We start from the raw sequence: 26,757 nt of genomic DNA, 5'->3' as shown, positions 1-26,757 counted from the left end.
TTGCCACGTGGCAACTTATTATTCATCCACGTGTGCAAATGATTGGCTAAGAATGGTAGTATGATGTTATTTTAAGGGGTGGTGACACCCTAACGTGCCCCTGTTAACTTAATATTAAGACCATATTATATAGTAAATAAATATTGTATTGATGAAAAATTATCACCCAACCACCAACCCCACATCATTCTCACCAATTAATTACTTAAACTCATTTATAATATATCTAAATTATGAAATATAAATAGCTATAAAATTGATTATCATTGTCAATAAATTGAATTTGGTGGAATTAAGTTGATTAAAAATAGGGTTGAAATTAAATGGGAAGGTTTATCCAATTAGAATTAAGACATGTATTGTTTAGTGTGTGGCAAGGCCACGTCTCCCCGCTCTATAAGTACGCAGCCTTCCTCTCTTCTATACATCTTATCTTATGGGACTATAATACTATTCTTACCTATCTTTGGAAACGGTTGTTGTCCCTTTTTTCCATACACTTAATTATTCTCTTCATACAAACCATCACACACACACACACACATAATACACACTGTCTTTTCATTTCATCCATATAGAGTTTCACCAAAAGGGTGAGTCTTATGGCAATCTTGTGTCCTACATTTCCACTATTCAGGTTTCTTTCTCCCTCTCTCTCTATACATCTATACATAATCATTGTGTTGATCAAATTTGGAGTTTCAGCTGATATTTAGATGATCACAACTTTTTTTTTTTTAATTTCTATTTACTAGTGTTATAATGAACCACCTAAATACATTGCAGATTAATGGCCTAATCAACTATTATAAGAGATTAAGAAACAAGATTAGATCGTATATGTACAAGTACTCCCTCCGTCCCCGATTGAGAGTCACACTTTGACCGGGCACGGGTTTTAAGGAAGTGTTTGAATGTATAAAATAAATGGAGTTAGGTAGTGGAATGTGAGACCTTTTTGACTTTTTGTGTGTAACAAATATAGCAAGTAGGAAGTGTGACTCTTAATGGGGGATGAACTAAAATGGAAAAGTGTGACTCTTAATCGGGGAAGGAAGGAGTATATTTTTTCTGGAATTTTATAAAGCTCAATAAGAGTAACTATTTTTTACCAATGAAAGCGCTTCAACTATGATACATGTTTTGGAGATGAAAAATTAATACTATACTCCATTTATTAACCAATAGACAAAAAACTGACGAATATAATTAAAAGAAAATACTAGTAATCATATCTCTGGTTACCATATAAATTTTTTTTTGTTATGATTTTCAGAACCCTTAGTAGGTTTCATTATCAATTTTTGTAATTTATTCTAGTGGAGGTGCTAACTAATATCAAAATGACACATTTCTAAATTCCTATTTAGAAATATGTTTTTAACTTTCTTGATTTTGTACATAGTTATTCCTCCAAGCCAAAAGTAAAAGGTTTTAGAACCTTAAGTTCAATGAAATGTTACCTCAAAAGGCCTTATTTTTCCCACTTTGAATGTGGAATACATTTGACTAACAACTGGTGGTTACAAATTTAGACAGCATATGCATATCTACAGTGCACATAGTCACCTCCACAACAATGTACATTTAAATCATAATCTCATATATTTTCTTGGTGATCATTAGTTGCAGGCGATAAACATACATACATAGACAAAAATCCAGCAAGTAAAGATGGCCGCCGCAGCCCCTAACGCGACGACATGCCTTCCCCCGATGAAGGCGACATCCAACGGCATGTTCCAAGGCGACGATCCTCTGCATTATGCCCTTCCTCTTCTCATCATACAGATATGTCTCGTGCTGCTTCTCACCCGAGGCCTCGCTTATCTCCTCCGACCCCTTCGCCAGCCACGTGTCATCGCCGAAATCATGGTGAGCTTATCTATAATCATGTTATTAATTAATATGAGTAACACATTGCAACTAATTAATTTTAATTTTTACCTATCTTATTGATAGGGAGGAGTTCTATTGGGGCCATCAGCATTAGGGCGCAATAAGAAGTATCTTCATGCATTATTTCCAGCAAGAAGCCTCACAGTTCTTGACACCATAGCAAATCTTGGCCTTCTATTTTTCCTGTTTCTGGTCGGGCTCGAGCTGGATCCGAAATCGATAAAACGAACCGGGAAGAAGGCGCTGAGCATCGCTCTCGCGGGAATCACCCTTCCGTTTGCCTTTGGAATCGGGACCTCGTTTGCATTCAGAGCCACCATCTCAGCGGACGCCAAGCCGGCCCCGTTTCTCGTGTTCATGGGAGTTGCCCTGTCCATCACGGCCTTCCCTGTGCTCGCGCGCATATTAGCCGAGCTGAAGCTCCTGACCACGGACGTCGGCCGCATGGCCATGTCAGCCGCGGCTGTCAACGACGTGGCGGCTTGGGTCTTGCTCGCTCTGGCCATCGCCTTGTCCGGGACCGGCCACTCCCCTCTTGTCTCTGTTTGGGTGTTCCTGTGCGGGTTCGGGTTTGTGTTCTTTTGCATCCTGGTGGCGCCACCGGTTTTCAGATGGATGGCGAGGCGCTGCCCGGAGGGCGAGCCGGTTGACGAGATCTACATATGTGCGACTCTCGCGGCGGTATTGGCTGCGTCGTTGGTTACCGACACGATCGGGATCCATGCGTTGTTCGGAGCCTTTGTTGTTGGTGTTCTGGTGCCTAAGGAAGGGCCCTTTGCTGGGGCTCTGGTGGAGAAGGTGGAGGATCTGGTTTCGGGTATGTTCTTGCCGCTCTACTTCGTGTCGAGTGGGCTCAAGACGAATGTGGCAACGATACAAGGCGGGCAGTCGTGGGGCCTTCTGGCTCTCGTGATCACGACTGCGTGCACCGGGAAGATACTTGGCACGGTCGTGGCGTCTATGATGTGCAAGGTCTCGTTTTCGGAAGCGTTCACTCTTGGTTTTTTGATGAACACGAAAGGGCTGGTCGAGCTCATCGTGCTCAATATTGGGAAAGACCGGGGCGTTTTAAACGACCAAGCTTTCGCTATCATGGTGTTGATGGCGTTGTTCACGACGTTTATAACTACCCCGGTGGTTATAGCGATATACAGGCCGGCTCGGATGGCGACAACCGAGTACAAGCACCGGACCATACAGAGGAAGGAGACTAGCACCCAGCTTCGGATCCTAGCCTGCTTCCAAAGCAGCCGGACGGTTCCTACACTGATCAACCTCATGGAGATATCGCGTGGGACGGGGAGGCGCGGTAGCCTCCGCGTCTACGCAATGCACCTCATGGAGCTGTCTGAGAGATCCTCTGTTATTCTAATGGTTCACAAGGTCAAAAACAATGGCATCCCCTTCTTCAGCAAGGAGAAGGCCCCGGACTCGACGCAGGTCGTCGTCGCGTTCGAGGCCTTCAACCAGCTCAGTCACGTCGCGATCTCACCGGCCACCGCGATCTCGCCGATGATGACCATGCACCAGGACATATGCGCGTCCGCGGAGGTGAAGCGCGCCTCCGTGATCGTGCTCCCCTTCCACAAGCACGTGAGGCTCGACGGGCACTTGGAGACGACGCGCGAGGAGATGCGCCACGTCAACCGGCGGGTCCTTGAGTGCGCGCCCTGCTCGGTCGCGATCCTCATCGACCGCGGCCTGGGCGGGACCGCGCACGTCCCTGCGAGCAACGTGGACTACACGATAACCGCGTTCTTCTTCGGGGGGCCCGACGACCGCGAGGCGCTCGCGTACGGGGCTCTCATGGCAGAGCACCCCGGGATCAGGATGAACGCTGTGCGAGTGCACGTCGACCCAAAGGTCGCGGGGGCCACGGTTAAGGTGGACGTGGAAGGCGAAGAAGACGGCGGCGAAGCAGAGGCGAGGTCGGCCGACGAGGATTTCATAGCGGATTTCAAGGACAAGGTGCCGAGGGACGGGTCGATCAAGTTCGAGGACGCGGTGGTGAAGGACGCGGCGGAGGCGGTGGAGGTGATCAAGGCGCACAAGAGCTGCAATTTGTTCTTGGTGGGGAGGATTTCGGAGGGCGAGCTGGCCGTGGCGCTCAAGCAGAAGAGGGAATGCCCGGAGCTCGGACCGGTCGGGAATTTGCTGATTTCACCGGATCTTTCGACGACAGCATCGGTGCTGGTGGTGCAGCAGTACCGGAGCAAGTTAACCGGACCTTCGCTGATGTCTTTGAAAGAAGAAGACGATGATGCGTCAAAGAATGCAGATGATTATGATACTGAATGAACTGAAACTGTTTGATCTGAGATTCACAGATAAGATTCTAAATAAGCAGAAGCAGAATGTCTTGTTTAGATGTTCACTACAGCTAGCTATTTTTTTGAATTAATGCAATCTTATTTTTCATGTAAAAATCTTTCCAGGTTTAATAAGTTCGTCATGATCAAAAAGAGTTTGCAGATACCACATATATACTCTCTAATTTTAATTTCATTTTTAATGAAAGTCTAATAAAATAGTTAAGGCAATATGTCTCTAACAAGCTTAAATAAACAAAGATATCGCAACTCAACAAAATACTATACCAGCCATATTTGCTAAAAAACATAATTCACACATAAAAATTACTGAAAATTAATTAGTCAGACGACTCATCTGCTTCATCTTCTATCCTCAGAGAATCTAGGGAGTCTCCGGTCAGCTGCGCCCGATACTGCTGCACCACCAACACGGACGAAACTGTCGAAAACTCCGATGAAATCAGCAAGTTCCCGACCGGTCCTAGCTCAAGGCACTCGTTGTTGTTCTTAAGAGCCGCAGCCAGTTGCCCCTCTGGCATTCTTCCGACCACAAACAGATTGCAACGGTCGTGCACGCGCATAGCCTGCACCGTCTCTGCTGCGTTCCTCACCACCACCTCTTGCAATCTAATGGACCGATTCTTCGCCATTTTTTCCTTCAAATCCGCAAGAAATTCCTCATCCTTCGATCTAGCCTCTGGCGAGTCATCTACGTCCACCTGGATGCTCTCTCCGGCCATGGAGGGGTCCATGAGGAAACGAACAGCATCGAAACTTATCCCGGGGTGCTCTGCCATGAGTGCCCCGTAGGATAGAGCCTCGCGATCATCAGGGCCACCGAAAAAGAATGACACGACCGTGTAGTCAACATTGCTCGTGGCCACGTAAGCCGTTCCACCCAGCCCCCTGTCGACGAAGATTGCGACCGAGCAAGGGGCATGTTCGAGAACCCTCTGGTTCACCTGCCTAAAACCAGACCGGGTCGTCTCGAGCCGCCCGTCCAGCCGCTGGTGCTTGTGGAACGGGAGCACTATCATCGCCGCCTTCTTCCTGGTGGCGCCGTTGCAGATGTCGACATGCATGCTCGACATGGCTGAGATAGCTGTTGCCGGCCGGACCGAGACCTGGCTGAGCTGCTCAAACGCCTCAAAGGCGACCACAATGTGGTTCGGGTCAGACTGGCGACGGTTCCGGTTCCAAAACGGCATCCCGTTGTTCCTGGCCTTGTGCGCCATCACAATCGCGGAGGATCTCTCTGAAAGCTCCATCATATGCATCGCATAAACACGAAGCCCCTGCCGGTTCGCCGTGCCACGCGATGCCTCCATGAGGTTGATCAACGACGCTATGTTTCTTGTGCTGTTGAAACAGACGAGCAGACGAAGCTGCGAGTTCGACTCCGTCTCCTTCCTCTGTATGCTCTTCCGCTTGTACTCGGATGTTGCCATCTGAGCAGGCTTGTATATCGTCACGACAATCGGTGTCGTCATGAACGTCGTGACCAACGCCATTAACACCATGATCGCAAAGGTTTGATCATTCAAAACACCTCTGTCCTTCCCAATGTTTAACACGATCAGCTCCACTAGACCTTTAGTGTTCATCAAGAAACCAAGAGTTACTGCCTCTTTGAAAGGGATCTTGCAGAAGAGTGAGACGATAACAGTGCCAATAATCTTTCCCAAGCACGCCGTGAATATGACCAACACGAGAAGGCCCCACGAATTAGCCCCCTGAATGGTTGCCACATTCGTCTTCAAACCACTAGACACAAAATACAGAGGGAGGAACAGCCCGGAGACGAGATCTTCGACCTTTTCCACAAGAGCACCAGTGAAGGCCCCATGTTTAGGCACAAGAACACCGAGGACAAACGCCCCGAAAAGTGCATGGATTCCAATAGCATCGGTCACAAATCCGGCAGCCAAAACAGCAGCCAATGTAGCACATATGTATATCTCATCAACCTGCTGCCCCTCAGGGCAGCGTTGCGACATCCATCTAAACATCGGGGGCGCTATAAATATGCATATGATTATAAAACCCGAACCACAGATGAACACCCACAGCGCGACCAGGGGAGAATGGCCTGTGCCTGATAAGGCGATAGCTAAAGCAAGTAAAACCCAAGCAGCCACGTCGTTGACAGCAGCAGCAGACATGGCCATACGGCCAACATCGGTGGTTAGCAGCTTCAGCTCGGCCAGGATGCGAGCCAGCACTGGGAAGGCGGTGATGGAGAGAGCAACTCCCATGAATACTAGAAACGGGGCCTGGCTTACGCCTGTGGAGATGGTCGCCCTGAAAACAAATGATGTGCCGATGCCTAGAGCAAATGGCAGAGTGATTCCGGCTAGGGCAATGCTTAGGGCTGCTTTGCCGGTCCTCCGGAGAGATGCTGGGTCGATTTCGAGGCCAACGAGGAAGAGAAAGAAGAGGAGGCCGAGATTGGCAATCGTGTCCAAAACTGTGAGGCTCCTTGCTGGGAAAATGGTGTGGAGATACTTCAGATTCCGGCCTAAAACTGACGGACCTAAGATGATTCCACCCTGTCAAAATCATTTGCCAAATATTTACCATTATTTCATTGTATCAACAACAGCAAGGTAACATACATGTCTATTCATTTATCCATGTTTCAATTAGAACACATAAATCACCACACAAGTGATGAAGAATATAACATATGTCAAGCTATAAAGATCTGTCCACAGTGGATATTATTTGCTCTTTTAGGGAGATCAGAAAACAGATCCCTATTGTTTCCATGTACCATGATTCTAGCTTTATTTGAGTTTGACATAGATAGATGCATTATGACTAGATTAATATTCGAATTAGACAGCAGATTGTGAAGAAAAGAAAATTGATTTAATTCTGATGGTCTGAAATCAAGATTTATCTTGGAAGTTTGGAACCTAAGCTTCTATGGTTTAAACAAAATGGCATATCCAAAAAGTTCACATGTAACTACTTCTAATTAGATGGGACCAAAGGCAATGGTGCAAATGAAACATTCTTGAGCACTAAACTCAACATACAAAAGCAATGGTTGTGAGCTAAAGACATGACAAAAGGTACTAAAGTAAAGGTATTCCTTAAAAGGTAACAAAAAAGAAGTGCTAAAACACACACACTAGAAATCATTGCAACAAAAAAGGCAAGAACACTCACAATAATCTCAGCAACGACACGTGGTTGTCTCAACGGCCTGAGGAGATAGGCGAGCACTCGAGTGAGTACGACCACGAGGCATATCTGCACGATCAACAGAGGAAGCGCAAATTCGAGAGGATCGTCTCCTTGGAATACTCCATTAGACGTCGCTTTCATTGGTGCTGGACATTTTACTGTTCCATTCAATGCCATTTCTCCTCAAACAACTTATTCTTGTAGCAATTCCGGCACTTCAATTTGCTGCATCAAAACTACACAAGTCACCACACTTTAAATCACCAAGAACTACACTAAAAACCAAATCATGTGAGAGTTGCAATCAACTTCTTGTTAGTTGACTTTCATACAGTTTCTTATACTAAAAGGCTAAATTATTGTCCCAAGCTAGTGCTTTTCTTCTACATCACGTGCACTGAAAATAAAACTTAATGAATATAATTTAAAAAAACACCATATGGATTAAAAGATTCCACTGAATTATGAAAACCATCCAAATTGAGCTGTCTTACTATTCAATATAAAAAAATCTAATTCATAAAATTCAATGAATTAACGTAGATTGATTTCGAGCGCAGGCTGCCAAGGGTTTAGGGGTTTAAACAACACGATGAAGATTTGAGGTAAACTTGTAGAAATTGAGCTCGATTAATTTATAGGAAAATATATTTCCTGAACCATTCCGATAAGATCTAAGATGATTGTAGATATTAGAAACTGTGAAATCTGCTAATTCGTCGATGCAATATTTTGGGGAAAACGACGAAATTGAGTCTTCACAAAATGCCGCTAAACCGAGAGAGTTTACCGATGTATAATTGTACATATCGGATTCAGTTGAAAGCTGTTTACAAACAAACACAGAAAGTGAGAAAACAAACCTGAATTTTGAAGATGATTTCGTCGAAGAGAGAGAACGATTGAAATTACAGAAAGAGTTTCATACTTCTGAGTTTACATAAACTCCCAAGTCAACTGTTTATTGAGACTTTTAGAACCATCTATAATAGAATATTACTCCCTCCGTCTCGCTTTAGCAGTCTCATTGACTTTTCTGCCATTTTTTTTTAAAAACGATAAAAAATAGTTAAAGTGGAGAAATAGTAAAGTAAGAGAGACAATAATGTTGATAAGCTTTTTCTCTATATTATTCTCTCTCTTAATTTACCATTTCTCCTCTTTAACTTTTTTTTTTTTATCATTTTTATAAAAAGAGGACAGAAAAGTCAATGGGACAGCTAAAATGCGACGGTGGGAATATTATTATAGTAGTATAAAATAGAATGCACCTCGAAAAAAGCAATTCGAATGGTAAATTAAAAGTAGTACCGATTAGTCACAAAATATAAGAAAATTATATTTGATGAATTAAATGCAAATAAAATAAAATAGAAAGAAAATAAGTAGAATAAAATTGTACAAGTAATTTAAATGAAGATAATAGAAAAAAGAATAAAGAATAAAGTAAGACATAATAGAGTAGGAGATAAAATAAAGTAAAGCATAATAAATATTTTATTTTTTCTTTTGTTTATTTGTCATAAATAAAACTACTCAATAACTTGAAACATCCTAATTAATGTAAGGAAGTGTTTTGCAAGTAAAGAAAAATCTTTTGCTTAGTGTACTTTTAAAAATAGTAGTAGTAACAATCATATTTAGAGCTATGAAAGCAAGTTTTGATCTCACTATAACTTTATGAATTTACTAACATTTCAAATGTATATTTATTCCGATATTGATCATTTCAATTTTCGAGGGCACACGTACATGAGGAACAGATATTTCTATGTAATTTATTTTAAATGGATAATACAAGTTTTATACAGTACTAGATTAAAATTGAGAATGTTTTACGAAAATTTATGAATTTGAGCTTTTGTAATTTGCACTTTACGAGATGAACGTCATAAAAGAAAATAAAATTAACACCTATCAAATTTGTTAATCTCTATAAGGGTGGGAATATGGATATCAGTTATTGGGTTTACTCGTACCTGACCCGATATCCATCCGATATGGATACCCAATATCCAATTTTATGGGACTGGGTATGTGATTGAATATTGAAATTTAAGATAAATCGGGTATTGAGTAACCCGAATGGGTATCAGATATTACCCGAATATCCAATTTATTATTTAAAGCATTTTTTAAATTAGGTTTAGCCATTTTAGGCTTCTAAGAGCTGGGCTAATATAATTACTAATTATAGTACTACAATTTAATAGGTTAATTTTCTCTAAACTTATATAAATAAGTCGATCTCTCTTACTCTAGGTCACGGCTTCTCCAAACTCTCAAGTTTTACGTATTGACCAACTCATGTGGTTTTTATAGTTTAGTTAATTATTTTGACTTTTAAATTATATTATTGGTTGCTTCTACAGTTTAATTAAATGCATAACTTTTATTATTTTACTTACATATTGCATAACCAATCCCCATAAATATAATCATATATTTTAAAATAAAAGTAATCCATTTTTTTTAGTATTATGCTACAAAATAAATGCAACGTTAAAGATATTAGTCAATTTAATTTTTTTTATATTTATATTAATATAATAAAATTTGAATTTTTTTAACACATGTAAAGAGTTGGGTATTTGGGTACTCGATACGTCGGGTATGGATATCCGGAGCGGGCATTGGAGTACCCGAAAATATATCGGGTCGGATTTTGAATAGACATTTAGATGATTTTCAGGTTTGGATACCCGATTTTTTCGGATCGGGTATCCACGGATACCCGTATTCCCACCCCTAAATCTCTCCCTAAATATGTACTCTTAGATCTATGTATATTATTTTAAACATATTTTGATTCATTCGTGTCTCTATCAAATTTAAATACAGGAACCAATCATTTTCTATACTTGTGCACCGACAATCACTCCATATTCTTTCCTCTGGGCTCTGGCACTACAGTCTACATGCTTATATTAATATTAACTGAAGTTAGTGGTCTATGCGATCTGTTTATACATCAAAACTTTAATAAAGTGACTAGAATATTATAAAAGTACTATATTGTAAACCTTTATACTAACTTAGGCCCATTTTCCGAAGGTAAGTCCAACAATAAAATAAAAAAATGATCAAGAACTAATAAAATTATTGCAAATTTGTGCTTTTGAATAGTTAAAAGTGTGTGACGACGCCATTCATCTTTTGTGTGATTATAATTTATATGCGTAGGATACAACATGGGAAAACCCATACCAAAGGAATAAACAATGATAAAATAATCTAAAGAGGAAGTCATTTGAGAGCGTCAGGTTAAAATGAGCCTTTGAGGGGATCAATAATTGTTTAATATATTGATTAAATGACTGCAAAATTATAATAGTAAATTTAATGGCGCAATCCCACCACTTACATAAAAAGCAAGTTAAGTTAGGTCTGGGACTAAAGTGAACTGCCATCATTTTAATATTTACAAACAAAATATTCCATATAAAAATATTATTGGGGAATGATGGTTTGTCAAAGCAATGATGTAGTGATTAGCAATTTTTTTTAAAGAATGTTTTTATTTTTTCTAATTCCATCGCTGATTTGAAGGTATGTTGTTGAGACAATTATTGACTCAATAACTTAAGGCTGTTTGTTCATATTTAAAGTGAATTTTTACGAATAAATCTGTGTCCAAAACAACATGGTCTTAATGGGCGCAACCACAACAAAAAGAACTAAATTAACACCAAAATAAGTCCGTAAAACACTTAAAATTTGCATAAAATCAAAAGAAAAAATTGGCTACGTAGTTGACATGGTATACAAAAAAGTGCAGTTAATTTAGGTTTCATATCCTCTGAAAAAAACAAATAAAGAAATCAGAACATGTTTCCAGAGTCCTAGATAAATTTGGGCTTTGTGGCCCATGTGGCAGATTGGGCTTTAAGGATAATCAATTCAGAACAATCCATTAAAATGTAAATACAAATATTGATAATAAAAGTAATTTTCATTATCACTATGTAGAAATGAGACATTTATATTGGAAGAAAATTATTTTTAAAAATAGCACTTAATTGGGGAGTGAGAGACACTAACGTTTAATGAAAGAAAATCCCTTGGGGCATCCGCAATGGGGTGGACGATGGGTTAGGGTTTAGGGTTTAGCGTTCAGCATCGTCCGCCATTGTAGCATCGCGGACGATGGGTTACCCATCGTCCGCGCCCAATACATCGTCTGCGGACGATGCGCGGAGGATACCCATCGTCCGCCACTGTGGACGACGCGGACTATGGATAACGGACAATGCGACGCGTTTCCGTTTTATTTTTTAATTTTATTAAATTTTCAAAACCTATATATTCCTTCCTTTTCACTTCATTTTTCACTCACTTCACTCTCAAATTCACACTTCACGCTACATTTTCTACATTTCAAGCAAAATGGATTCCGGAGATTTTCCGAATAGTCCGATGTTGTTTTTATATGTTTATTTTTATTTACATTTGCAAACCTAAAAATATAAATACAAAATAGGAGTAAAATGCTTAGGGCGTCGCTTAGGACGGGCTATAGTCCGCCCCACTGCAGGTGGAATAGGAGGAGGATAAAATGCTGACGTGACGGTGCATAGGGCGTCGCTTAGGGCGTCCTGGATGCCCTTACGACGATCGATCTCAATTTCTTATGAATAAAATATTTACATTTCAAAAATGTGCTATATGGAAAAGAAGTGCATATATGAACAAAAGATGATACAATTAGTTTAGTGACTTCAAACTCCAAAGTGGCTGTCTTCATCAGTTACCATGCACGCCCACCAACTCGTGTCATCAGATCTTTAAATTTGACAATTAAAACGAATAAGGCCAAGGGAATTTTCTTCTAACATATTTTCCAAATCAATAATTGTGGTAGGTGTATTAAAGATGCATGTATGGAAATAAAATAAATTACAGTACATTCTTTTGATTAATAAGTTTCTCATATATGGACATGAAGAGAAATATGAATAGAAGGAAAGATAATGAATAGTTAAACATGGGAGTGATGAATTGCTAACTTATCATTTAATTGCTAACTACAATTAATTTAAGGCTATAGGATTTTAGAAAACGCGTGGTCTATAATTTACCACGTGTAATTTTCGTTTTTATTAATTAAATCGAAAAAGATAAAAAAAAAACTCCAAATTAGGATTTTGGATGAAAATGTCAATTTAGTATTTCGAAAATATCAACTCAATCATTTGAGAATGTCAACACAATGCTTTAAGAATGTTAACCCATTGCTTATATTGACATTCTACGTGTATTATATTGACATATTTTATATAGTATGTTGACATTTCTGCTTGTACGAAAAAAATTAAAAATTTTTGAATTTTTTTTCAAATTTTGACGTCGGAACATATGCATGTATGATATCGTTGGAATTCTTATGAAATTATCTTTAATTTGATATATATTATATGAATTTAAAGTTTTGGGATTTCTTTTAAAAGTTAGTTATAACTAAACATGTAGTTAATTGACATTAATACCCCTATTGATATTTTTTGGAATTAATCTTATGGTCTTATTGACGTTTTTCGTTGATCGTATTGACATTTAAGGATTAATGATCTAAGCCCTTAATTTGAATATCTAATGGCTATTATTTAGTTAGGAGAGTGTTATATTGCCACTGATATTTTAGCAGGGATTATATTGCTGCGTCACCGTTCCGTCACTGAATCCGCCACTAACCCCTTGAGTAGCGGAAAAATCACTATTTAGTGGCGGATATGTCGGCCACTAAATAACGATTTTTTTTAAGTGTTCCACTCCGAGGGTTAGAATTTAGGAGTAGAAAAATAACTAACATAAATATTTCCAGAAATTACTAATTACTCCGCATATCAAACGAATTAAAATCGAACTGTCCGTATTAATTCCATATGTAGTAAGTATGATTTAAACATCGAAAGCTACTACTCTAAAAAGTTGACTTGAGGGACCTTCCTAAATCCTAACTTTAGTAGCCGAGTATCATTTGAATTTTTCAATAGTGACAAATTGGAATCTTGATTTCTCTATTTTTTTTCTTCTCTAAAATATAAAAAAATTACTCGTTTCCTTAAATTAATGAATAATAAAAATACAAGAACCTAATGAAGTAAAAATATTATACACAGACCAATCGAAATAAAGCATAAAAGTACAAGGATCAAACTAGAACATACTACCTAATAAAAAGAATAAATTTTATTAATGAAACAATAGTTTACGTAAGTAATTAAATTATGCAAGTTACAACTTGAATAACATTGTTTTTCAAAGCTCACCAACCGCAAGTCCCCTATAAATCGACTCTTACAAACATGCAAAATAAAGCAAGACTACTCAATTTTGTAACACACATATCTACTAGTGTCACTTACTAAATTATGGCCACTACATCAATGTTGAAGGCCATTTTCTTGTGCCTCCTCATCTCCGCCGCCACCGCCTCGGCCCCACGCGGCCGAAAACCCCACTCCCGGCCGCCATGCCAGCAACTCGTATTTTATTTCCACGACATCCTATACAACGGGCACAATTACGAAAATGCCACCTCCGCGATCATTGGGTCCCCACAGTGGGCCAACAAGACCACGTTGGCGACCCACTACAACTTCGGGGACCTAGTGGCGTTCGACGACCCCATAACCCTAGACAACAACTTGCACTCGGTGGCCGTGGGCCGGGCCCAAGGCATGTATTTGTACGACCAAAAGAGCATATTCAGCGCGTGGCTCGGCTTCTCGTTCCTCTTCAACTCCACCGACTACGTGGGCACGTTGAACTTCGCCGGGGCTGATCAGATGATGAACAAGACGAGGGACATTTCCGTCATCGGAGGCACCGGCGATTTCTTCATGGCTCGAGGCGTCGCTACTTTGTCGACGGATTCGTTCGAGGGAGATGTTTACTTTAGGCTTCGTGTTGAAATCAATTTGTATGAATGCTGGTAGATTTTGGAGATGTCTTTCTCATAAGAATTTAATTAGTCATGCTATATATATGTGGCTACAAGAATAATTAATGTATGATTTTCTAAATATTATCTTATCTAAATATTTGATTATTCTAAAATAACGAATTTTCCTTCAATTCTGATCAGTCACTGAACTCAGATATATTTGAATAGGGTAGTGATAAAATGCAAACTTATATATTGTACAAATTCCAAACTCCTGAACACAACTTCAATCAATATCAACACAGTGTAAAATTTCAAGATTTTGATATCAACACAGTATCGACACAATATCAGCACAACATCAATCCTTGACTACCGTTGAAACTCTGTTGACATTTTCCTGCTGATGCTTTTTTGTGATCTGTTGACATTTTTCAGTGGTGCAGATCATAGTTTGAAGTTTGTACAATCTTTAGAGTTTGTATTTGATCACGTTCCTATTTGAATAACAATACATGAATTTTTAAAGTGAACATTACAAGAAAATTACTATAAAAAAGAGCACACAAATTAATTAAAACACACAAGCACTTATTTTCCAAAGATGATCAATGAATTTCTTCAAATTCTTGTAGGAAGAGCCCCCTTCACTCAAACTCTCCTTAGTTACTTCCTTAAGCCTCGATCCATTTTTCTTAAAACGATCTTCACAAAAAACCACATCGATTTTCTCCTTAATTTCATTCCTCGACCTAATCCCATTCTCATCATGATCAATCCTCAATCCAATCTCCTATTTATCACATATATATTTCTGGTTATGAAACTGGTCCGAAAAATAAGGCCAACATAGAAACGGCACACCCCTGCTCAGCCCCTCCAGAGTCGAATTCCACCCACAGTGCGACAAAAAGCACGCGACCGAGTGATGAGACAGAACCTCCTCCTGTGGGGCCCACTCAACAATCTTCCCATTCTTCCCATTCTCAACAATTTTGTAGGTATGTTGTTGAGACATATAAATCTGTGTCCAAAACATTATCGTTTTAATAGGTGTCATTCCAACTTAAAAAAATTAAATTAACACCTAAATAAATTCATAAAACTTAAAAGGTGTATAAAATTAAAAGAAAAAAATGACTATTTAGTTAGCATGATATACAAAAAATTGCATCTATGAAGAAATATGGGTAGTTAATTTAGATTTCATATCCTCTAAAAAAAATACTCCGTACTATAAAAGAAAATAGAACATGTTTCGCAGATATTTTTGGGCCTTGCGGCCCGTGTGAAATATTGGGCTTTAAGGAGATCCAACAAAATTGACAACCAATTCAGAACAATCCATTAAAATGTCAAAATGAGACATTTAAATATAATATACAGTGGAGTATTACTTATTTGGGGAGTGAGAGACACTATCGTTTAATGAAAGAAAATCCCTTACAATGAGCTCAATTTCTTATGAATAAAATATTTAAATTAAAAAAATGTACTATATGGAAAAGAAATGCGTATAAACATAGTTAAAATAAATTAACTTGCAATATGAACATATGATGATACTACTCCCTCCGTCGCCGATTAAGAGTCACACTTTGACCAGATACGAGTTTTAAGAAATGTAAAGAAAAGTTGGTTGAAAAAGTTAGTGGAATGTGGGACCCATTTTTTTATATTGTTTTTATAATTAAATATGAGTGAATTGAGTTAATGGAATGTGAGACTTACTTATTATTTATGGTAAATATAAAACGTGACTCTTAATTAGAGACCGACTGAAATAGAAAAGTGTGATTCTTAATTCGGGACGGTTATTTTAGTGACTTCACTCCAAAGTGGCTGTCTTCATCTCTTACCACGGTCCACGCCCACCAACTCGTGTCATCAGATCTTTAAATTTGACAATTAAACGAATAAGAAAGCCAATGGAATTTTCTTCTCACATATTTTCCAAATCAATAATTGTAGTAGGTGTATAAAAGATGCATGAATGGCGGACAATTTCCTCTTTATCTTGTATCATTTCTGACCAAAATGAACAAGGTTGCAACTTTCTACTAGATTTGGACATAAGATTATGATACAATTAAATAAAAAAAAATTACATTCTAATGATAAATAAGTTTCTCATATATGGACATGAAGATAAATATGAATAGAAGGAAGATAATGATTTAAAGATACGATTGATTTTCCGTTTTAAATAGAGTTACAAAATTACGTTCATGAGAATAATAAATTAATATCATGGGAAAATCTCATCTTATTAGAGTTAGTACTTAGTACTATCATGGGGAGAATAAATAAACTACAAGAAAAGTTGACGATTTTAAAAGAAATTTGATAGGAGCGAAAAAATAAAGTACCTGGTTTTATAGGATCGGGTAATAATTTAGAATATGTTAGGTATTCGAATACCAAATTTGTCGGTTTGAATTCATGTGTTGGATATTTGAATAACAGAATTTTTGGGTCCGGATACCCATATCTGTATTTGAATAACCAAAAATGTATCAGGTCGGATATAAGTTTGCACTTTAGGTAATTTTCGAGTTCAGATATCCAAATTTTTGACTAGGCATCCGTGAGTACTCACTTTTTCCACTTTGAGGATTAGAATTTCGGAGTGGAAAAATAATTAAACATAAATGTTTACATATGTATGATTTAAACATCTAAAGCTACCACTCTAAAAAGTTGACTCGAGGGACCTTCCTAACTTAAGTAGTCGAGTATCATTTGAATTTTTCAATACTGACAAATTGGAATCTTGATTTCTCTATTTCTTTTTCTTCTCTAAAATATAAAAAAATTACTCGTTTCCTTAAGTTGATGCAATAATAGAAATGCAATAACCTAATAAAGTAAAAATATTACAGACATACCAATCGAAATAGAACATAATAGCACAAGGATCAAACTAGAACATACCTAATAAAAGGAATAAATTTTATTAATAAAAGTAGTTTACGTAAGCAATTAAATCATTTAATTTTCAAAGCTCACCAACCGCAAGTCCCCTATAAATCCAATCTCACACACATGCAAAATATAGCAAGACTAAATTTTGTAACACATATCTACTAGCTAGATTCACTTACTAAATTATGGCCACTACATCTATGTTGAAGGGCATTTTCTTGTGCCTCCTCATCTCCGCCGCCGCCTCGGCCCCCCGCGGCCGGAAACCCCACTCCCGGCCGCCATGTCAGCAACTCGTATTTTATTTCCACGACATCCTTTACAACGGGTACAATTACGAAAATGCCACCTCCGCGATCATTGGGTCCCCACAGTGGGCCAACAAGACCACGGTGGCGACCCCCTACAACTTCGGGGACTTGGTGGCGTTCGACGACCCCATAACCCTAGACAACAACTTGCACTCGGTGGCCGTGGGCCGGGCCCAAGGCATGTATTTGTACGACCAAAGGAGCATATACGGCGCGTGGCTCAGCTTCTCGTTCCTCTTCAACTCCACCGACTATGTGGGCACGTTGAACTTCGCCGGGGCTGATCCGTTGATGAACAAGACGAGGGACATTTCCGTCATCGGAGGCACCGGCGATTTCTTCATGGCTCGAGGCGTCGCTACTTTGTCGACGGATTCGTTTGAGGGAGATGTTTACTTTAGGCTTCGTGTTGAAATTAATTTGTATGAATGCTGGTAGATTTTGGAGATGTCTTCTCATGAGAATTTAATTAGTCATGCTATATATATGTTAAATATTTGACTATTCTAAAATAACGATTTTTCATTCAATTCTGATCAGTCACTAACTTAGATATTTGAATCACAATACATGAATTTTAAAAGTGAACATTACAAGAAAATTATAAAACAAAGCACATAAATTAAAAAACACAAGCACTTTGTTACAGACTCAATTCCCACATCGACTGTGAGAACAATTGGTGTGGGATAACAGATTAGTCTTTTAGGCTGAATTCTTCTGTCTGGTCTTTATCGCACTGATAAGACTGGTTCAACATATTTTCCTAAGATGATCAATGAATTTCTTCAAATTCTTGTAAGAAGAGCCCCCTTCACCAACACTCTCCCTAGTCACTTCCTTAAGCCTCAATGCATTTTTCCTAAAACGATCATCACAAAAAACCAAATCAATTTTCTCCCTAATTTCATGCCTAGACCTAATCCCTTTCTCATCATGATCAATCCTCAATCCAATCTCCCATTTATCACATATATACTTCTGGTTATGAAACTGGTCCGAAAAATAAGGCCAACATAGAAACGGCACGCCCCTGCTCAGCCCCTCCAGAGTCGAATTCCACCCACAGTGCGACAAAAAGCACCCGACCGAGCGATGCGACAGAACCTCCTCCTGCGGGGCCCACTCAACGATCTTCCCATTCTCCCCCGCAAGCCCGTCCGGGAGCACGGCCCGCGACCCGTTCGCGAGGTCCGCCCGCACGACCCACAGGAAAGCCCGGCCCGACATCTCGAGCCCGAATGCGAGCTCGTCGAGCTGCTGCTGGGAGAAAACGGCCAGGCTGCCGAACGAGACGTAGATGACCGATCCATCTGCCTTGCCATCCAGCCAGGTTAGGCAGGACAGGTCCTGAGGGTGGAAGCTGCATGATTTCGGGCCGGGCTTCGGGCCGTCCGGGTTGACTAAGGTCAGCGGCCCGACCGGGAGGAGGTTGGGGGTGAGATCGCAAGCTGCGGTCTCGAGCTCGTAGCAAGTGTTGCTTATCAGTAGCCTGGCCTCGGATACTTCTCTGACGATCCTTCGAGAACATTCGAAGAAGATCTTCTGAGTTTTTAGGTCGATTGCGAAACTCCATGAATATTCATCTTTCTTCCACTCTGGTATGTCTTTGGAGAGGCTTGTTATCACTCCATTTGTCACACTTCCTGCAATTTTTGGTCATGGCATGTTAGGATTAGTCATGATAGTTTATAAATAAGATAAATTGTTTAGTTTTGTGTAGATAAGTTAACATAGTTGGATGTTATAAATAAATCAAATAATTTAATTTTTTGTTTAGCATAGGTAATGTGTCACATAGATTGAGACAGTCTTAAAAATAAAAATGTGTCATTTTGAATGGAACGGATCATGAAGTATTAGTCTGTATTTAGATTTTGTGGACATTATTACGACCGTAGGGTAGTGTTAAATAAAAAAAATAAGTGAAATTTTATTCGTTACCAACTAAATAAAAAATGGTACTACTAAATACTCCCTCTGTCCCATTAGAAATGCAACGTTTTCTTTTTCGATCTGTCCAATTAAAAATGAAACGTTTCTAAAAATGGAAACAATACTCTCTCTACTTTTTCTTCCTCTTATTTTACTCTTCCTTCATTAACTCACAAAACAACACTACATAAAATCTCATGCCGAAAAGCAAATGTTGCATATTTAATGGGACGGAGGGAGTACTACTTTAGTACTCCCTCCGTCCCAGATAATTCATCCCAGTTTTCCATTTCGGTCCGCCCCACTTCACTTTTACCATTTTTGGTAGTGGACCCCATATTCCACTAACTCATTCCTACTCACATTTTATTATAAAATTAATATATAAAGGTAGGACCTAATTCCACTAAATTTTTCAACTCACTTTTCATTACAATTCTTAAAACCCGTGTCCGGTCAAAGTGACCCGAATTATCCGGGACGGAGGGAGTAACATAAAAATAAAACTAATTTTAAAATGAAGAATTAGGCGGGAAATCTCACCATCTTGATCCATACTTCCTTCCTCGAGGAGCTTAGGAATCAGCCCGAGTATGCCGACGGCCGCGGCCGAGGGGGGCGAGAAAACGACGAATTCCGCCCCCATACTCTCCGCGGTCCGCGAAAGATAAGCCATAGTGATATCCGCAATCACGCAAGTGATCCTCTCATCGGGCGTGGAAGCGTTGATGGTCTCGATCAGCTCCGTCAGCGATCGAGGCATCGAGTTTCTCAGCGTGTCGAGCAGCTTGAACACGTCGTGCTCCTCGCCCGGGCCCCGCCCGTCGCTCACGGAGGTCATCACCAAGTTTTGCATATCCTCGTCCTCGGCCTCGGCCTCGGCCCAGGAGGAAGAGAGGATTTGGCGATGGACGCATTCGATGTTAACGAACGTGACCTTAATGCCGTGTTTGGCGATTTGGCGAGCCAATTTCATGAGCGGCTTCACGTGGCCTTGAGCCGGAAACGGCACGGCCAAAACATGAGGCTTTTTATTGCCTTTGGTTACGGCCATTTTTTTAAAAAAAATTTGATTTTAGTGATTCTAGTTTAATTAGTTTCATTGGTATTTATAGATGATTTATTTGTGTCTTGTTGAATTGGCCACTTTGATTAATTCACACTATGTTTGTAGTTGAATTGGTTGTGGATGGAATTATCGTATGATTGATATTAATAGGTTAAACACTAAATACTAGAAATAATGAATTAATGCCGTATTATTTTAGGCTATAATTATGCAGATTTTCATTTTTATCTGATTATTCTCAAAGGAGAAGATTATAAGAAAAAGAGGTTAGAGTTTAAATTATGTAACTTTAGTTTTCGTTTCAAATTTTTTTAATTATGTTTATATTATTTGGGATTTCAATTATGTAATCTTTAGTTATTTAATGAAATTATTGATTTTTATTTTATTCATAAAGAAACAATAGTGAAGATAGTCAAGTAAATAGTAAGCTTATTGCCCTTGTCCCTTGAGAGGGAATGATTGGAATCTTTCGTTATATATTATGCTGAATTGTATAGTAACTAGTTTGAGTATCGAAAAATATAAATCAGATGGTGACAAATAGTATCGGCAGTTTGATGATTTATCAAATTAGAAAGTGATATATGTGTGTGCTTAGTAAATTTAACTTTACTTTGACATCATCACCATCTCTTGCTATTTAATCCAATGATTTTATTGCCTTTGTCCCACATTTGTGTCCCATTTTCAATATTTTATAGTACTACAACTACGATGAATACAACTCTACATCTTTAGTTAAACATCGTGACAAAGAAATCTAAAGTAAAAACAAATAGATGGACCATAAATACCAAGTGATGGAGGAAGATGAATATTTCATCTCATTTCAACTGTTTGATAATGCACTTCAGTATGAATGACTTGAAATTTGCACGTGTCAATTTTGGCCATCGGACATCGTTTAGATCGAGTATCCACATCGCTTATGTCCGAATCCATATACCAGAAGGAGGAGGAGTAGGCGACTCTCCCAACTTTTTCCGGAACTCACTCTGGCTGACTTTCTCGTCACCGTTTCGATCGAGTGATTTGAAAAGATTGTCGAAGAGTTTCTGCTCGGCTTCTTCTGCTCCTTGGTAGTAGGCCTGGGCAACTTCCTTGATATCATCAATCTTTCTCTCACATTCTAATATAAGTATTAAGAGTGATAATACAAAAATAAAATAAAAAGTGAATTGATTGTCTATTTTTGATAGATCTCCTTAAAGCCCAATCTGCCACATGGGCCTAAATTTTTCTAGGATTGGGCTTGAAAGAGAGATTTGAAATTCGTACGACTTGAAATTTGCACGATAACTTAAAATTCGCACGGTCGATTTTAAGTTGGCAGGATTGGTAATTCAACGTTCCAGTTTAAAATTCTACTGACTACCAATCTCAATTCTTGAAATTTGCACGATAACTTAAAATACACAAACAGTGAAACAATATACTAATGCGATGAGTTAGACGTAATCACTTTTAAAGTAATACTACTAATTATCACCCAATGTTCTCTCGCTCTCTTAAAAACCTTGAACCTTTTTTTGATTTTTCACAATCAATCTCAATAATGCATGACCTTTTATTGCTGCTGGAATTGGCTCATATTTGTCTCTCCTCTCCACACTGGCTCATATTTGTCTCTCCTCTCCACACGTAATGACTCACACAAAATTAATTAATAAATTAATAATTACTCACATTAAACGAGAATTGGCCATAAATTTTGTGAGTCATCAGACGTAATGACTCAATATAGTAAATGAGAACTTCCCTCTTATAATAATCAAATTGTAGTTTATACATACTCCTACTTTATTTAATAGTACATGAGTCATATCTTTTCGCTACAATCTCATACTAGTATTTCTTGGAATAAATAGAGTAACATTATTATGGATAATCTCACATGCAATACAATGGTCACATTATAATGAGAAACCAGATCATGAAATAATTAATGTAACTACAACAGCTTGCCTAGTTACTTTTAGAACTAGTTCAAATAATTGATGCGTGCACAATTTGTATATTGCAGCGATACAATTTTTTGTTGGACTGCAATCATATTCCAACAATAATAAGGTGCAGTAGCACTATGGCAGTGTATCTAGCTATGTGGGGGCCACAGGTACATTTATGTAGAAATGACTTGAAATTTTCACAGGAAATTTTGGTCCGATGCTCGAAATTTGCACGATAGATTTCCGCACGATGACTTGCATTAGGTTTTTAACAAAAGCTACTTACGGTATAAAATAAGTAAAATCAAAATAACAAAAATTAAATTCTACTAAAATAGTAAATGTATTAGTTACTGTCGCGTTTTAATCAAGAATATGAATTAATTACTCCCTCCGACCCTTATATTTTGTCACATTTTGATCAGTCATAGCAATAAAATGGGACACCAAAATTGATTGAAATTGTGTTTCATAGTCATACTTAGACATCTTTCACAACGGCAATTCGGATTCATTTCTATTCCAACCTACATTTGATTAAGTATGCAACTTAATTATTCACAATAAACGAATATACATACTTGCCTATCTCTTCAAATAATGTAATCTTCCTCCATACTATTATGTGCTGATAGGATAAAATATGACTTAAATGTAGGCAATGAAATTGAGCCAAGTCAATGGACGTTCGAGTCATGAATAATCAACGTGCAAACAGGGGTCTTCTTCCATCCCTGTCACAAAAGAAGAGTGTTTGAACATATTGTGAGTATTCATTAATGTTGTGTCATTTTCTTTAGAATATGGAATGGGTCATCAAAGTTGACAGACTATGACAAGAAGGAATATTTTCCTAGCACCCCATCAAAATTGTACTGGTACAAAAATTATGCAAAACATTTTGAAGATTCAACTCGTTTTTATTCAGAATAAAATGTAAAATGGACAAATCTGATTAATTGTGTGTGTGAGTTGATCTAGTGATAGAGTAACATTTCAAAATTGAATTTGTGCAGATTTTGCAAACACCTTCGAAGATTCAATATAAATATTTCCACGTATTACAATAAAAACACTACAAATATTTCAACATATATATAATAAAAACAGACATTTGATACAAAACACAATGTGCGACACAATACTAAATTGCACAAAATCGAAAGAACACATAAATTCTCAAAGTAAAATATCATCTTCCTCCATGGATTGGCAAACCAACATGATCCCTGCTGATGCTATCAAATCCCACAATTGAGCTCTCGCCTCCCATTCCATCATGATCATTTGGTAGCAAATGCTCCGTCTCCTCTGTACTGTCCGCTTTATTTCGTTCCCATGGGTGCTTTCCACCGAGTATAAGCCCTTGAAGCTCCATTGCTACCTCCTTCATATTCGGCCTGTCTTCTCCCTTCACGTTCAAGCACTCTTTCGCTAGCTTACAAACCGCATATATTTGCTCCATATTTCCCAAACCCACAATTTTTTCATCAATTATTTTTACCAACAATTCTTGCTTGAGTACATAAAGGAAATAGTTGGATAAACTCTTCTCCTCTGCCGGCCTATCAAAACTCAATGCTTTACGCCCCGTGACTAGCTCCAGCAGAACAACTCCAAAGCTGTAAACATCGCTCTTTTCTGTCAACTGGTTTGTCTGCATGTACTCAGGATCAAGGTATCCGAAAGTCCCTTGCACCATTGTAGATAGCTGCGCGAGATCAACGGGAACCAACCTTGAAGCTCCAAAATCCGTCACCTTTGCTGTGAAATTATGGTCTAAAAGTATGTTGTCCGGCTTGACATCCCTATGAATGATGGTAGTAGAAGCTGAAGAGTGAAGATACGAGAGGACCTCAGCAGTTTCTGTAGCGATCTTTAGACGCTTGTTCCAATCAAGAACACACGCCTTAGCCTCATCGTGCAAGTGTGAAGAAAGGGTGCCGTTGCTAATGAACTCGTAGACTAAAAGCGGAACATCTGTTTCTAGGCAACATCCAAGAAGTATAACGACATTCCTATGTTTGATTCGAGACAGAACAACTACCTCGTTGATGAACTGCTCGATTTGTGTGGGATCAACTCTCATAGACCTCTTGATTGCCACTGTTCTTCTATCTGCTAGCACACCTTTGTACACGATGCCAAAGCCACCTCGGCCAATGATCATACTGTTGTGAAAGTTGTTTGTCGCCTTCTGTAGCTCGGTGGAGGAGAAAATGGTGACCATTTCCGGTGAGGCTTCTCTCGTAGCGAGTTTCTCTAGCAACATATGCCCACCGTTTTGGAGGAAGAATTTATGCTTGGTCTTTGCCTGCAATCTTCGCTTGAGTTCCAAGTAGAGTAGAATGATACAAAGTAGCAGAGCAATGATTCCTGTTAACTTGTTTGAAAAGCCAAAATTAAAAGATAAATTTGAAGAAACCAAAATTTGAAGAAGGATCAAGTGTTGATTTATTACCAATTAAGACATAGGCAATCATCAGACTCTGCTTCTTTTGGCAGCCATCTCCTTCTCTTCCATCACCATTGTGACCTTTGGGACAAGAACATGTATAACTGCCTATTGTATTAGTGCAAATTGCATTCTTGTTGCAATTATGTAGAGTCTCATTTAAACATTCATCAATATCTGCAAACATATTACTAGTTCAACATCATGAATAATACTAGTAAATAGAAAGAGAGTAGTAAACACATTTGATTCTTGAAAGTCATACCTATGCATCCATCAGTTAGGTAGGGATTTCCTTCATATCCATTCTTGCAGCGACAGCGGTAGCCAGAGCCGTTTACGGGTTCGTAGCATTCCGATTCCGCCATGACGCAAGTATAGGCGTCGTTGCACTTGCCATTCCCGATGACCCAATTGAGCACCGCAGGAAGTCTTGTAACGTTGTCCAAGTTTGTAAGATTGTCCTTAGAGAATGTGAAGGCTTTCTCCTTAACAATAAAGCCATAACTACAATGGCTGAAGTTCAAAACATTGATATAATTGTAATAACTCCCCACATTAATTCGCACCTAAAAATGAAGTGGGACAATTAATTAATAAGGGACTGACCAAAAAAAAAAAAAAATGAAAAACGAAGCAGGACAGTTAATAAAAGTTGGACCTGCCACACATCTTCAGGGAAGGCAGTCTGGCAACAGCCGGCTCCGGCACACTCTCCATCCCTGAGATCGTCAAGGGAGCTACACATGGCGATGCAGCCCGTAGTGAAGTTGCGGCCGACCATGCGGCCCGACACATGGCCGTAGCTGTCGCACCCGACGACAGTGAACTTATTCGCAGTGTTATTCACGGTGAAATAGTCAGAAAGGGTTAGAGTGGGGTTGTTGTCCCTTGTACGATTTTCTTGTTTATCGTAACAGTTTTTGGCTATCAAGCGCACCACCGTGATCTGGCCGTCGAGGGATATGTCTGTGATTTCGATACTCGAGTTCGGCCAGAATAGCTTCGGAGGTTTGTAAGCTCTGTCGTTGCAAGTCACGAGGAACTGTTTCGCGTGGTAGCATTCGCGTGTGGTGCCGAAAGGAAAGGGGATTTGTACGTTGCCGCAAGTACGCTTGCAGTCGGGATTAGGCCTGGCTATGTGGACATTATTAAGTGATGAAAACACTAGAGGTGATGAGAAGGAGGTAAATAAGAAGATGAAGATAAAGATGATCATAGCTAAGATTATGCCTGTGACAATGTATGATAACATTACAATTTACACACATATATATATGTATATTTAGACACATAAAGTTTGAGCCAAGTCAATGGATGTCCAAGTCTTCAATAACTCTAATGTTTGCTTTTCCAACTTAATGTCAACATCTTTTACTCTTTCTATTTTAAATATTTAAACCTTAGTTTCTATTCATCAAAGTTGGAATAAATTAGCAAACATTGTTGCTGTAGTAGTTCAGCACCTCATTCCTTAAACAATGTTAAGGGTTCAATTTTTGTCTATGTGAATGAATTAAAAAAAAAAAAAAAGGATGAAATAGATAGTCACAAGACTCACAACTATTTCTTTTTCCAGTAAAAAGCAACTCATCTTCTCTCTGCTTTACTCTCTCATACAGTATGTGTATCATTTATTTGTTTTCTTATTTCATATATAATTTACGGAAAAATACTCGAAAATTAGTAATTATCTGATTGTTCAGATTAATCACAAATTCAAATAGCTACGAATTCACTGGGCCAACTTGTGAACTTGGCAAGATCCTAGTAACTTAATATATAGTACTGACAAACACGGATTTTGCATGTTTTTAAGGA

At 38.8% G+C, this 26,757-nt stretch overlaps 6 protein-coding genes across 7 annotated transcripts; 3 read left to right on the top strand and 3 right to left on the bottom strand.

Moving 5' to 3' along the window:
- Positions 1-1,531: 1,531 nt before the first annotated feature.
- Positions 1,532-4,379, top strand: LOC125215263 (cation/H(+) antiporter 18-like). Its single transcript, XM_048116634.2, has 2 exons — positions 1,532-1,875; positions 1,963-4,379. Exons 1-2 carry the CDS (start codon positions 1,675-1,677, stop codon positions 4,195-4,197), a joined length of 2,436 nt encoding a protein of 811 aa, XP_047972591.2. The 5' UTR covers positions 1,532-1,674; the 3' UTR covers positions 4,198-4,379.
- A 4-nt stretch (positions 4,380-4,383) lies between these two features.
- On the bottom strand, positions 4,384-8,391 carry LOC125215261 (cation/H(+) antiporter 18-like). 2 transcript variants are annotated; one of them, XM_048116629.2, is made up of 3 exons: positions 8,267-8,391; positions 7,386-7,628; positions 4,384-6,760 (listed from the first exon to the last, which is right to left on the bottom strand). In XM_048116629.2, the coding sequence occupies exons 2-3, from the start codon at positions 7,578-7,580 to the stop codon at positions 4,550-4,552; spliced, it is 2,406 nt and encodes an 801-aa protein (XP_047972586.2). In that variant the 5' UTR covers positions 7,581-7,628; positions 8,267-8,391; the 3' UTR covers positions 4,384-4,549. The 2 variants fall into 2 exon arrangements, with proteins under 2 accessions (XP_047972586.2, XP_047972587.2); XM_048116630.2 differs by having other exon boundaries at positions 7,386-7,639; positions 8,267-8,357.
- Positions 8,392-13,718: 5,327 nt separating this feature from the next.
- On the top strand, positions 13,719-14,489 carry LOC125216949 (dirigent protein-like). Its single transcript, XM_048118740.2, has one exon. It carries the CDS (start codon positions 13,775-13,777, stop codon positions 14,339-14,341), a length of 567 nt encoding a protein of 188 aa, XP_047974697.2. The 5' UTR covers positions 13,719-13,774; the 3' UTR covers positions 14,342-14,489.
- A 2,738-nt stretch (positions 14,490-17,227) lies between these two features.
- On the bottom strand, positions 17,228-20,514 carry LOC125210685 (UDP-glycosyltransferase 83A1-like). The gene is made up of 2 exons (XM_048110248.2): positions 20,004-20,514; positions 17,228-19,171 (listed from the first exon to the last, which is right to left on the bottom strand). Exons 1-2 carry the CDS (start codon positions 20,512-20,514, stop codon positions 18,279-18,281), a joined length of 1,404 nt encoding a protein of 467 aa, XP_047966205.2. The 3' UTR covers positions 17,228-18,278.
- Positions 17,400-18,055, top strand: LOC125216851 (dirigent protein-like). The gene has a single exon (XM_048118624.2). It carries the CDS (start codon positions 17,400-17,402, stop codon positions 17,961-17,963), a length of 564 nt encoding a protein of 187 aa, XP_047974581.2. The 3' UTR covers positions 17,964-18,055.
- Positions 20,515-23,498: 2,984 nt separating the features above from the next.
- LOC125216472 (putative wall-associated receptor kinase-like 16) lies at positions 23,499-26,192 on the bottom strand. Its single transcript, XM_089067597.1, has 4 exons — positions 25,598-26,192; positions 25,202-25,505; positions 24,943-25,113; positions 23,499-24,857 (listed from the first exon to the last, which is right to left on the bottom strand). The coding sequence occupies exons 1-4, from the start codon at positions 26,189-26,191 to the stop codon at positions 23,674-23,676; spliced, it is 2,253 nt and encodes a 750-aa protein (XP_088923723.1). The 5' UTR covers position 26,192; the 3' UTR covers positions 23,499-23,673.
- Between the last annotated feature and the right edge of the window lie 565 nt (positions 26,193-26,757).

Source organism: Salvia hispanica, chromosome 3 (assembly GCF_029641045.1).
Source record: "Salvia hispanica isolate PSC_SH4W2 chromosome 3, Shi_PSC_v1, whole genome shotgun sequence".
In the NCBI taxonomy this organism is placed as follows: Eukaryota; Viridiplantae; Streptophyta; class Magnoliopsida; order Lamiales; family Lamiaceae; genus Salvia; species Salvia hispanica.
This window is presented reverse-complemented; position numbering and strand designations above follow the sequence as displayed.

What these genes read in the sequence shown, in the direction of transcription:
- LOC125215261 (XM_048116629.2), bottom strand. Translation starts at nt 7,580, where the DNA reads ATGGCATTGAATGGAACAGTAAAATGTCCAGCACCAATGAAAGCGACG. An exon ending in GTGTCGTTGCTGAGATTATT is followed by an intron (nt 6,761 to 7,385) that starts GTGAGTGTTCTT and finishes TGATTTTGACAG; the next exon opens with GGTGGAATCATCTTAGGTCC.
- LOC125216851 (XM_048118624.2), top strand. Translation starts at nt 17,400, where the DNA reads ATGGCCACTACATCTATGTTGAAGGGCATTTTCTTGTGCCTCCTCATC.
- LOC125216949 (XM_048118740.2), top strand. Translation starts at nt 13,775, where the DNA reads ATGGCCACTACATCAATGTTGAAGGCCATTTTCTTGTGCCTCCTCATC.
- LOC125215263 (XM_048116634.2), top strand. Translation starts at nt 1,675, where the DNA reads ATGGCCGCCGCAGCCCCTAACGCGACGACATGCCTTCCCCCGATGAAG. An exon ending in GTGTCATCGCCGAAATCATG is followed by an intron (nt 1,876 to 1,962) that starts GTGAGCTTATCT and finishes TCTTATTGATAG; the next exon opens with GGAGGAGTTCTATTGGGGCC.
- LOC125216472 (XM_089067597.1), bottom strand. Translation starts at nt 26,191, where the DNA reads ATGTTATCATACATTGTCACAGGCATAATCTTAGCTATGATCATCTTT. An exon ending in TCCCTGAAGATGTGTGGCAG is followed by an intron (nt 25,506 to 25,597) that starts GTCCAACTTTTA and finishes CTTCATTTTTAG; the next exon opens with GTGCGAATTAATGTGGGGAG. An exon ending in GATTGCCTATGTCTTAATTG is followed by an intron (nt 24,858 to 24,942) that starts GTAATAAATCAA and finishes ACAAGTTAACAG; the next exon opens with GAATCATTGCTCTGCTACTT.
- LOC125210685 (XM_048110248.2), bottom strand. Translation starts at nt 20,514, where the DNA reads ATGGCCGTAACCAAAGGCAATAAAAAGCCTCATGTTTTGGCCGTGCCG. An exon ending in AGGAAGTATGGATCAAGATG is followed by an intron (nt 19,172 to 20,003) that starts GTGAGATTTCCC and finishes CAAAAATTGCAG; the next exon opens with GAAGTGTGACAAATGGAGTG.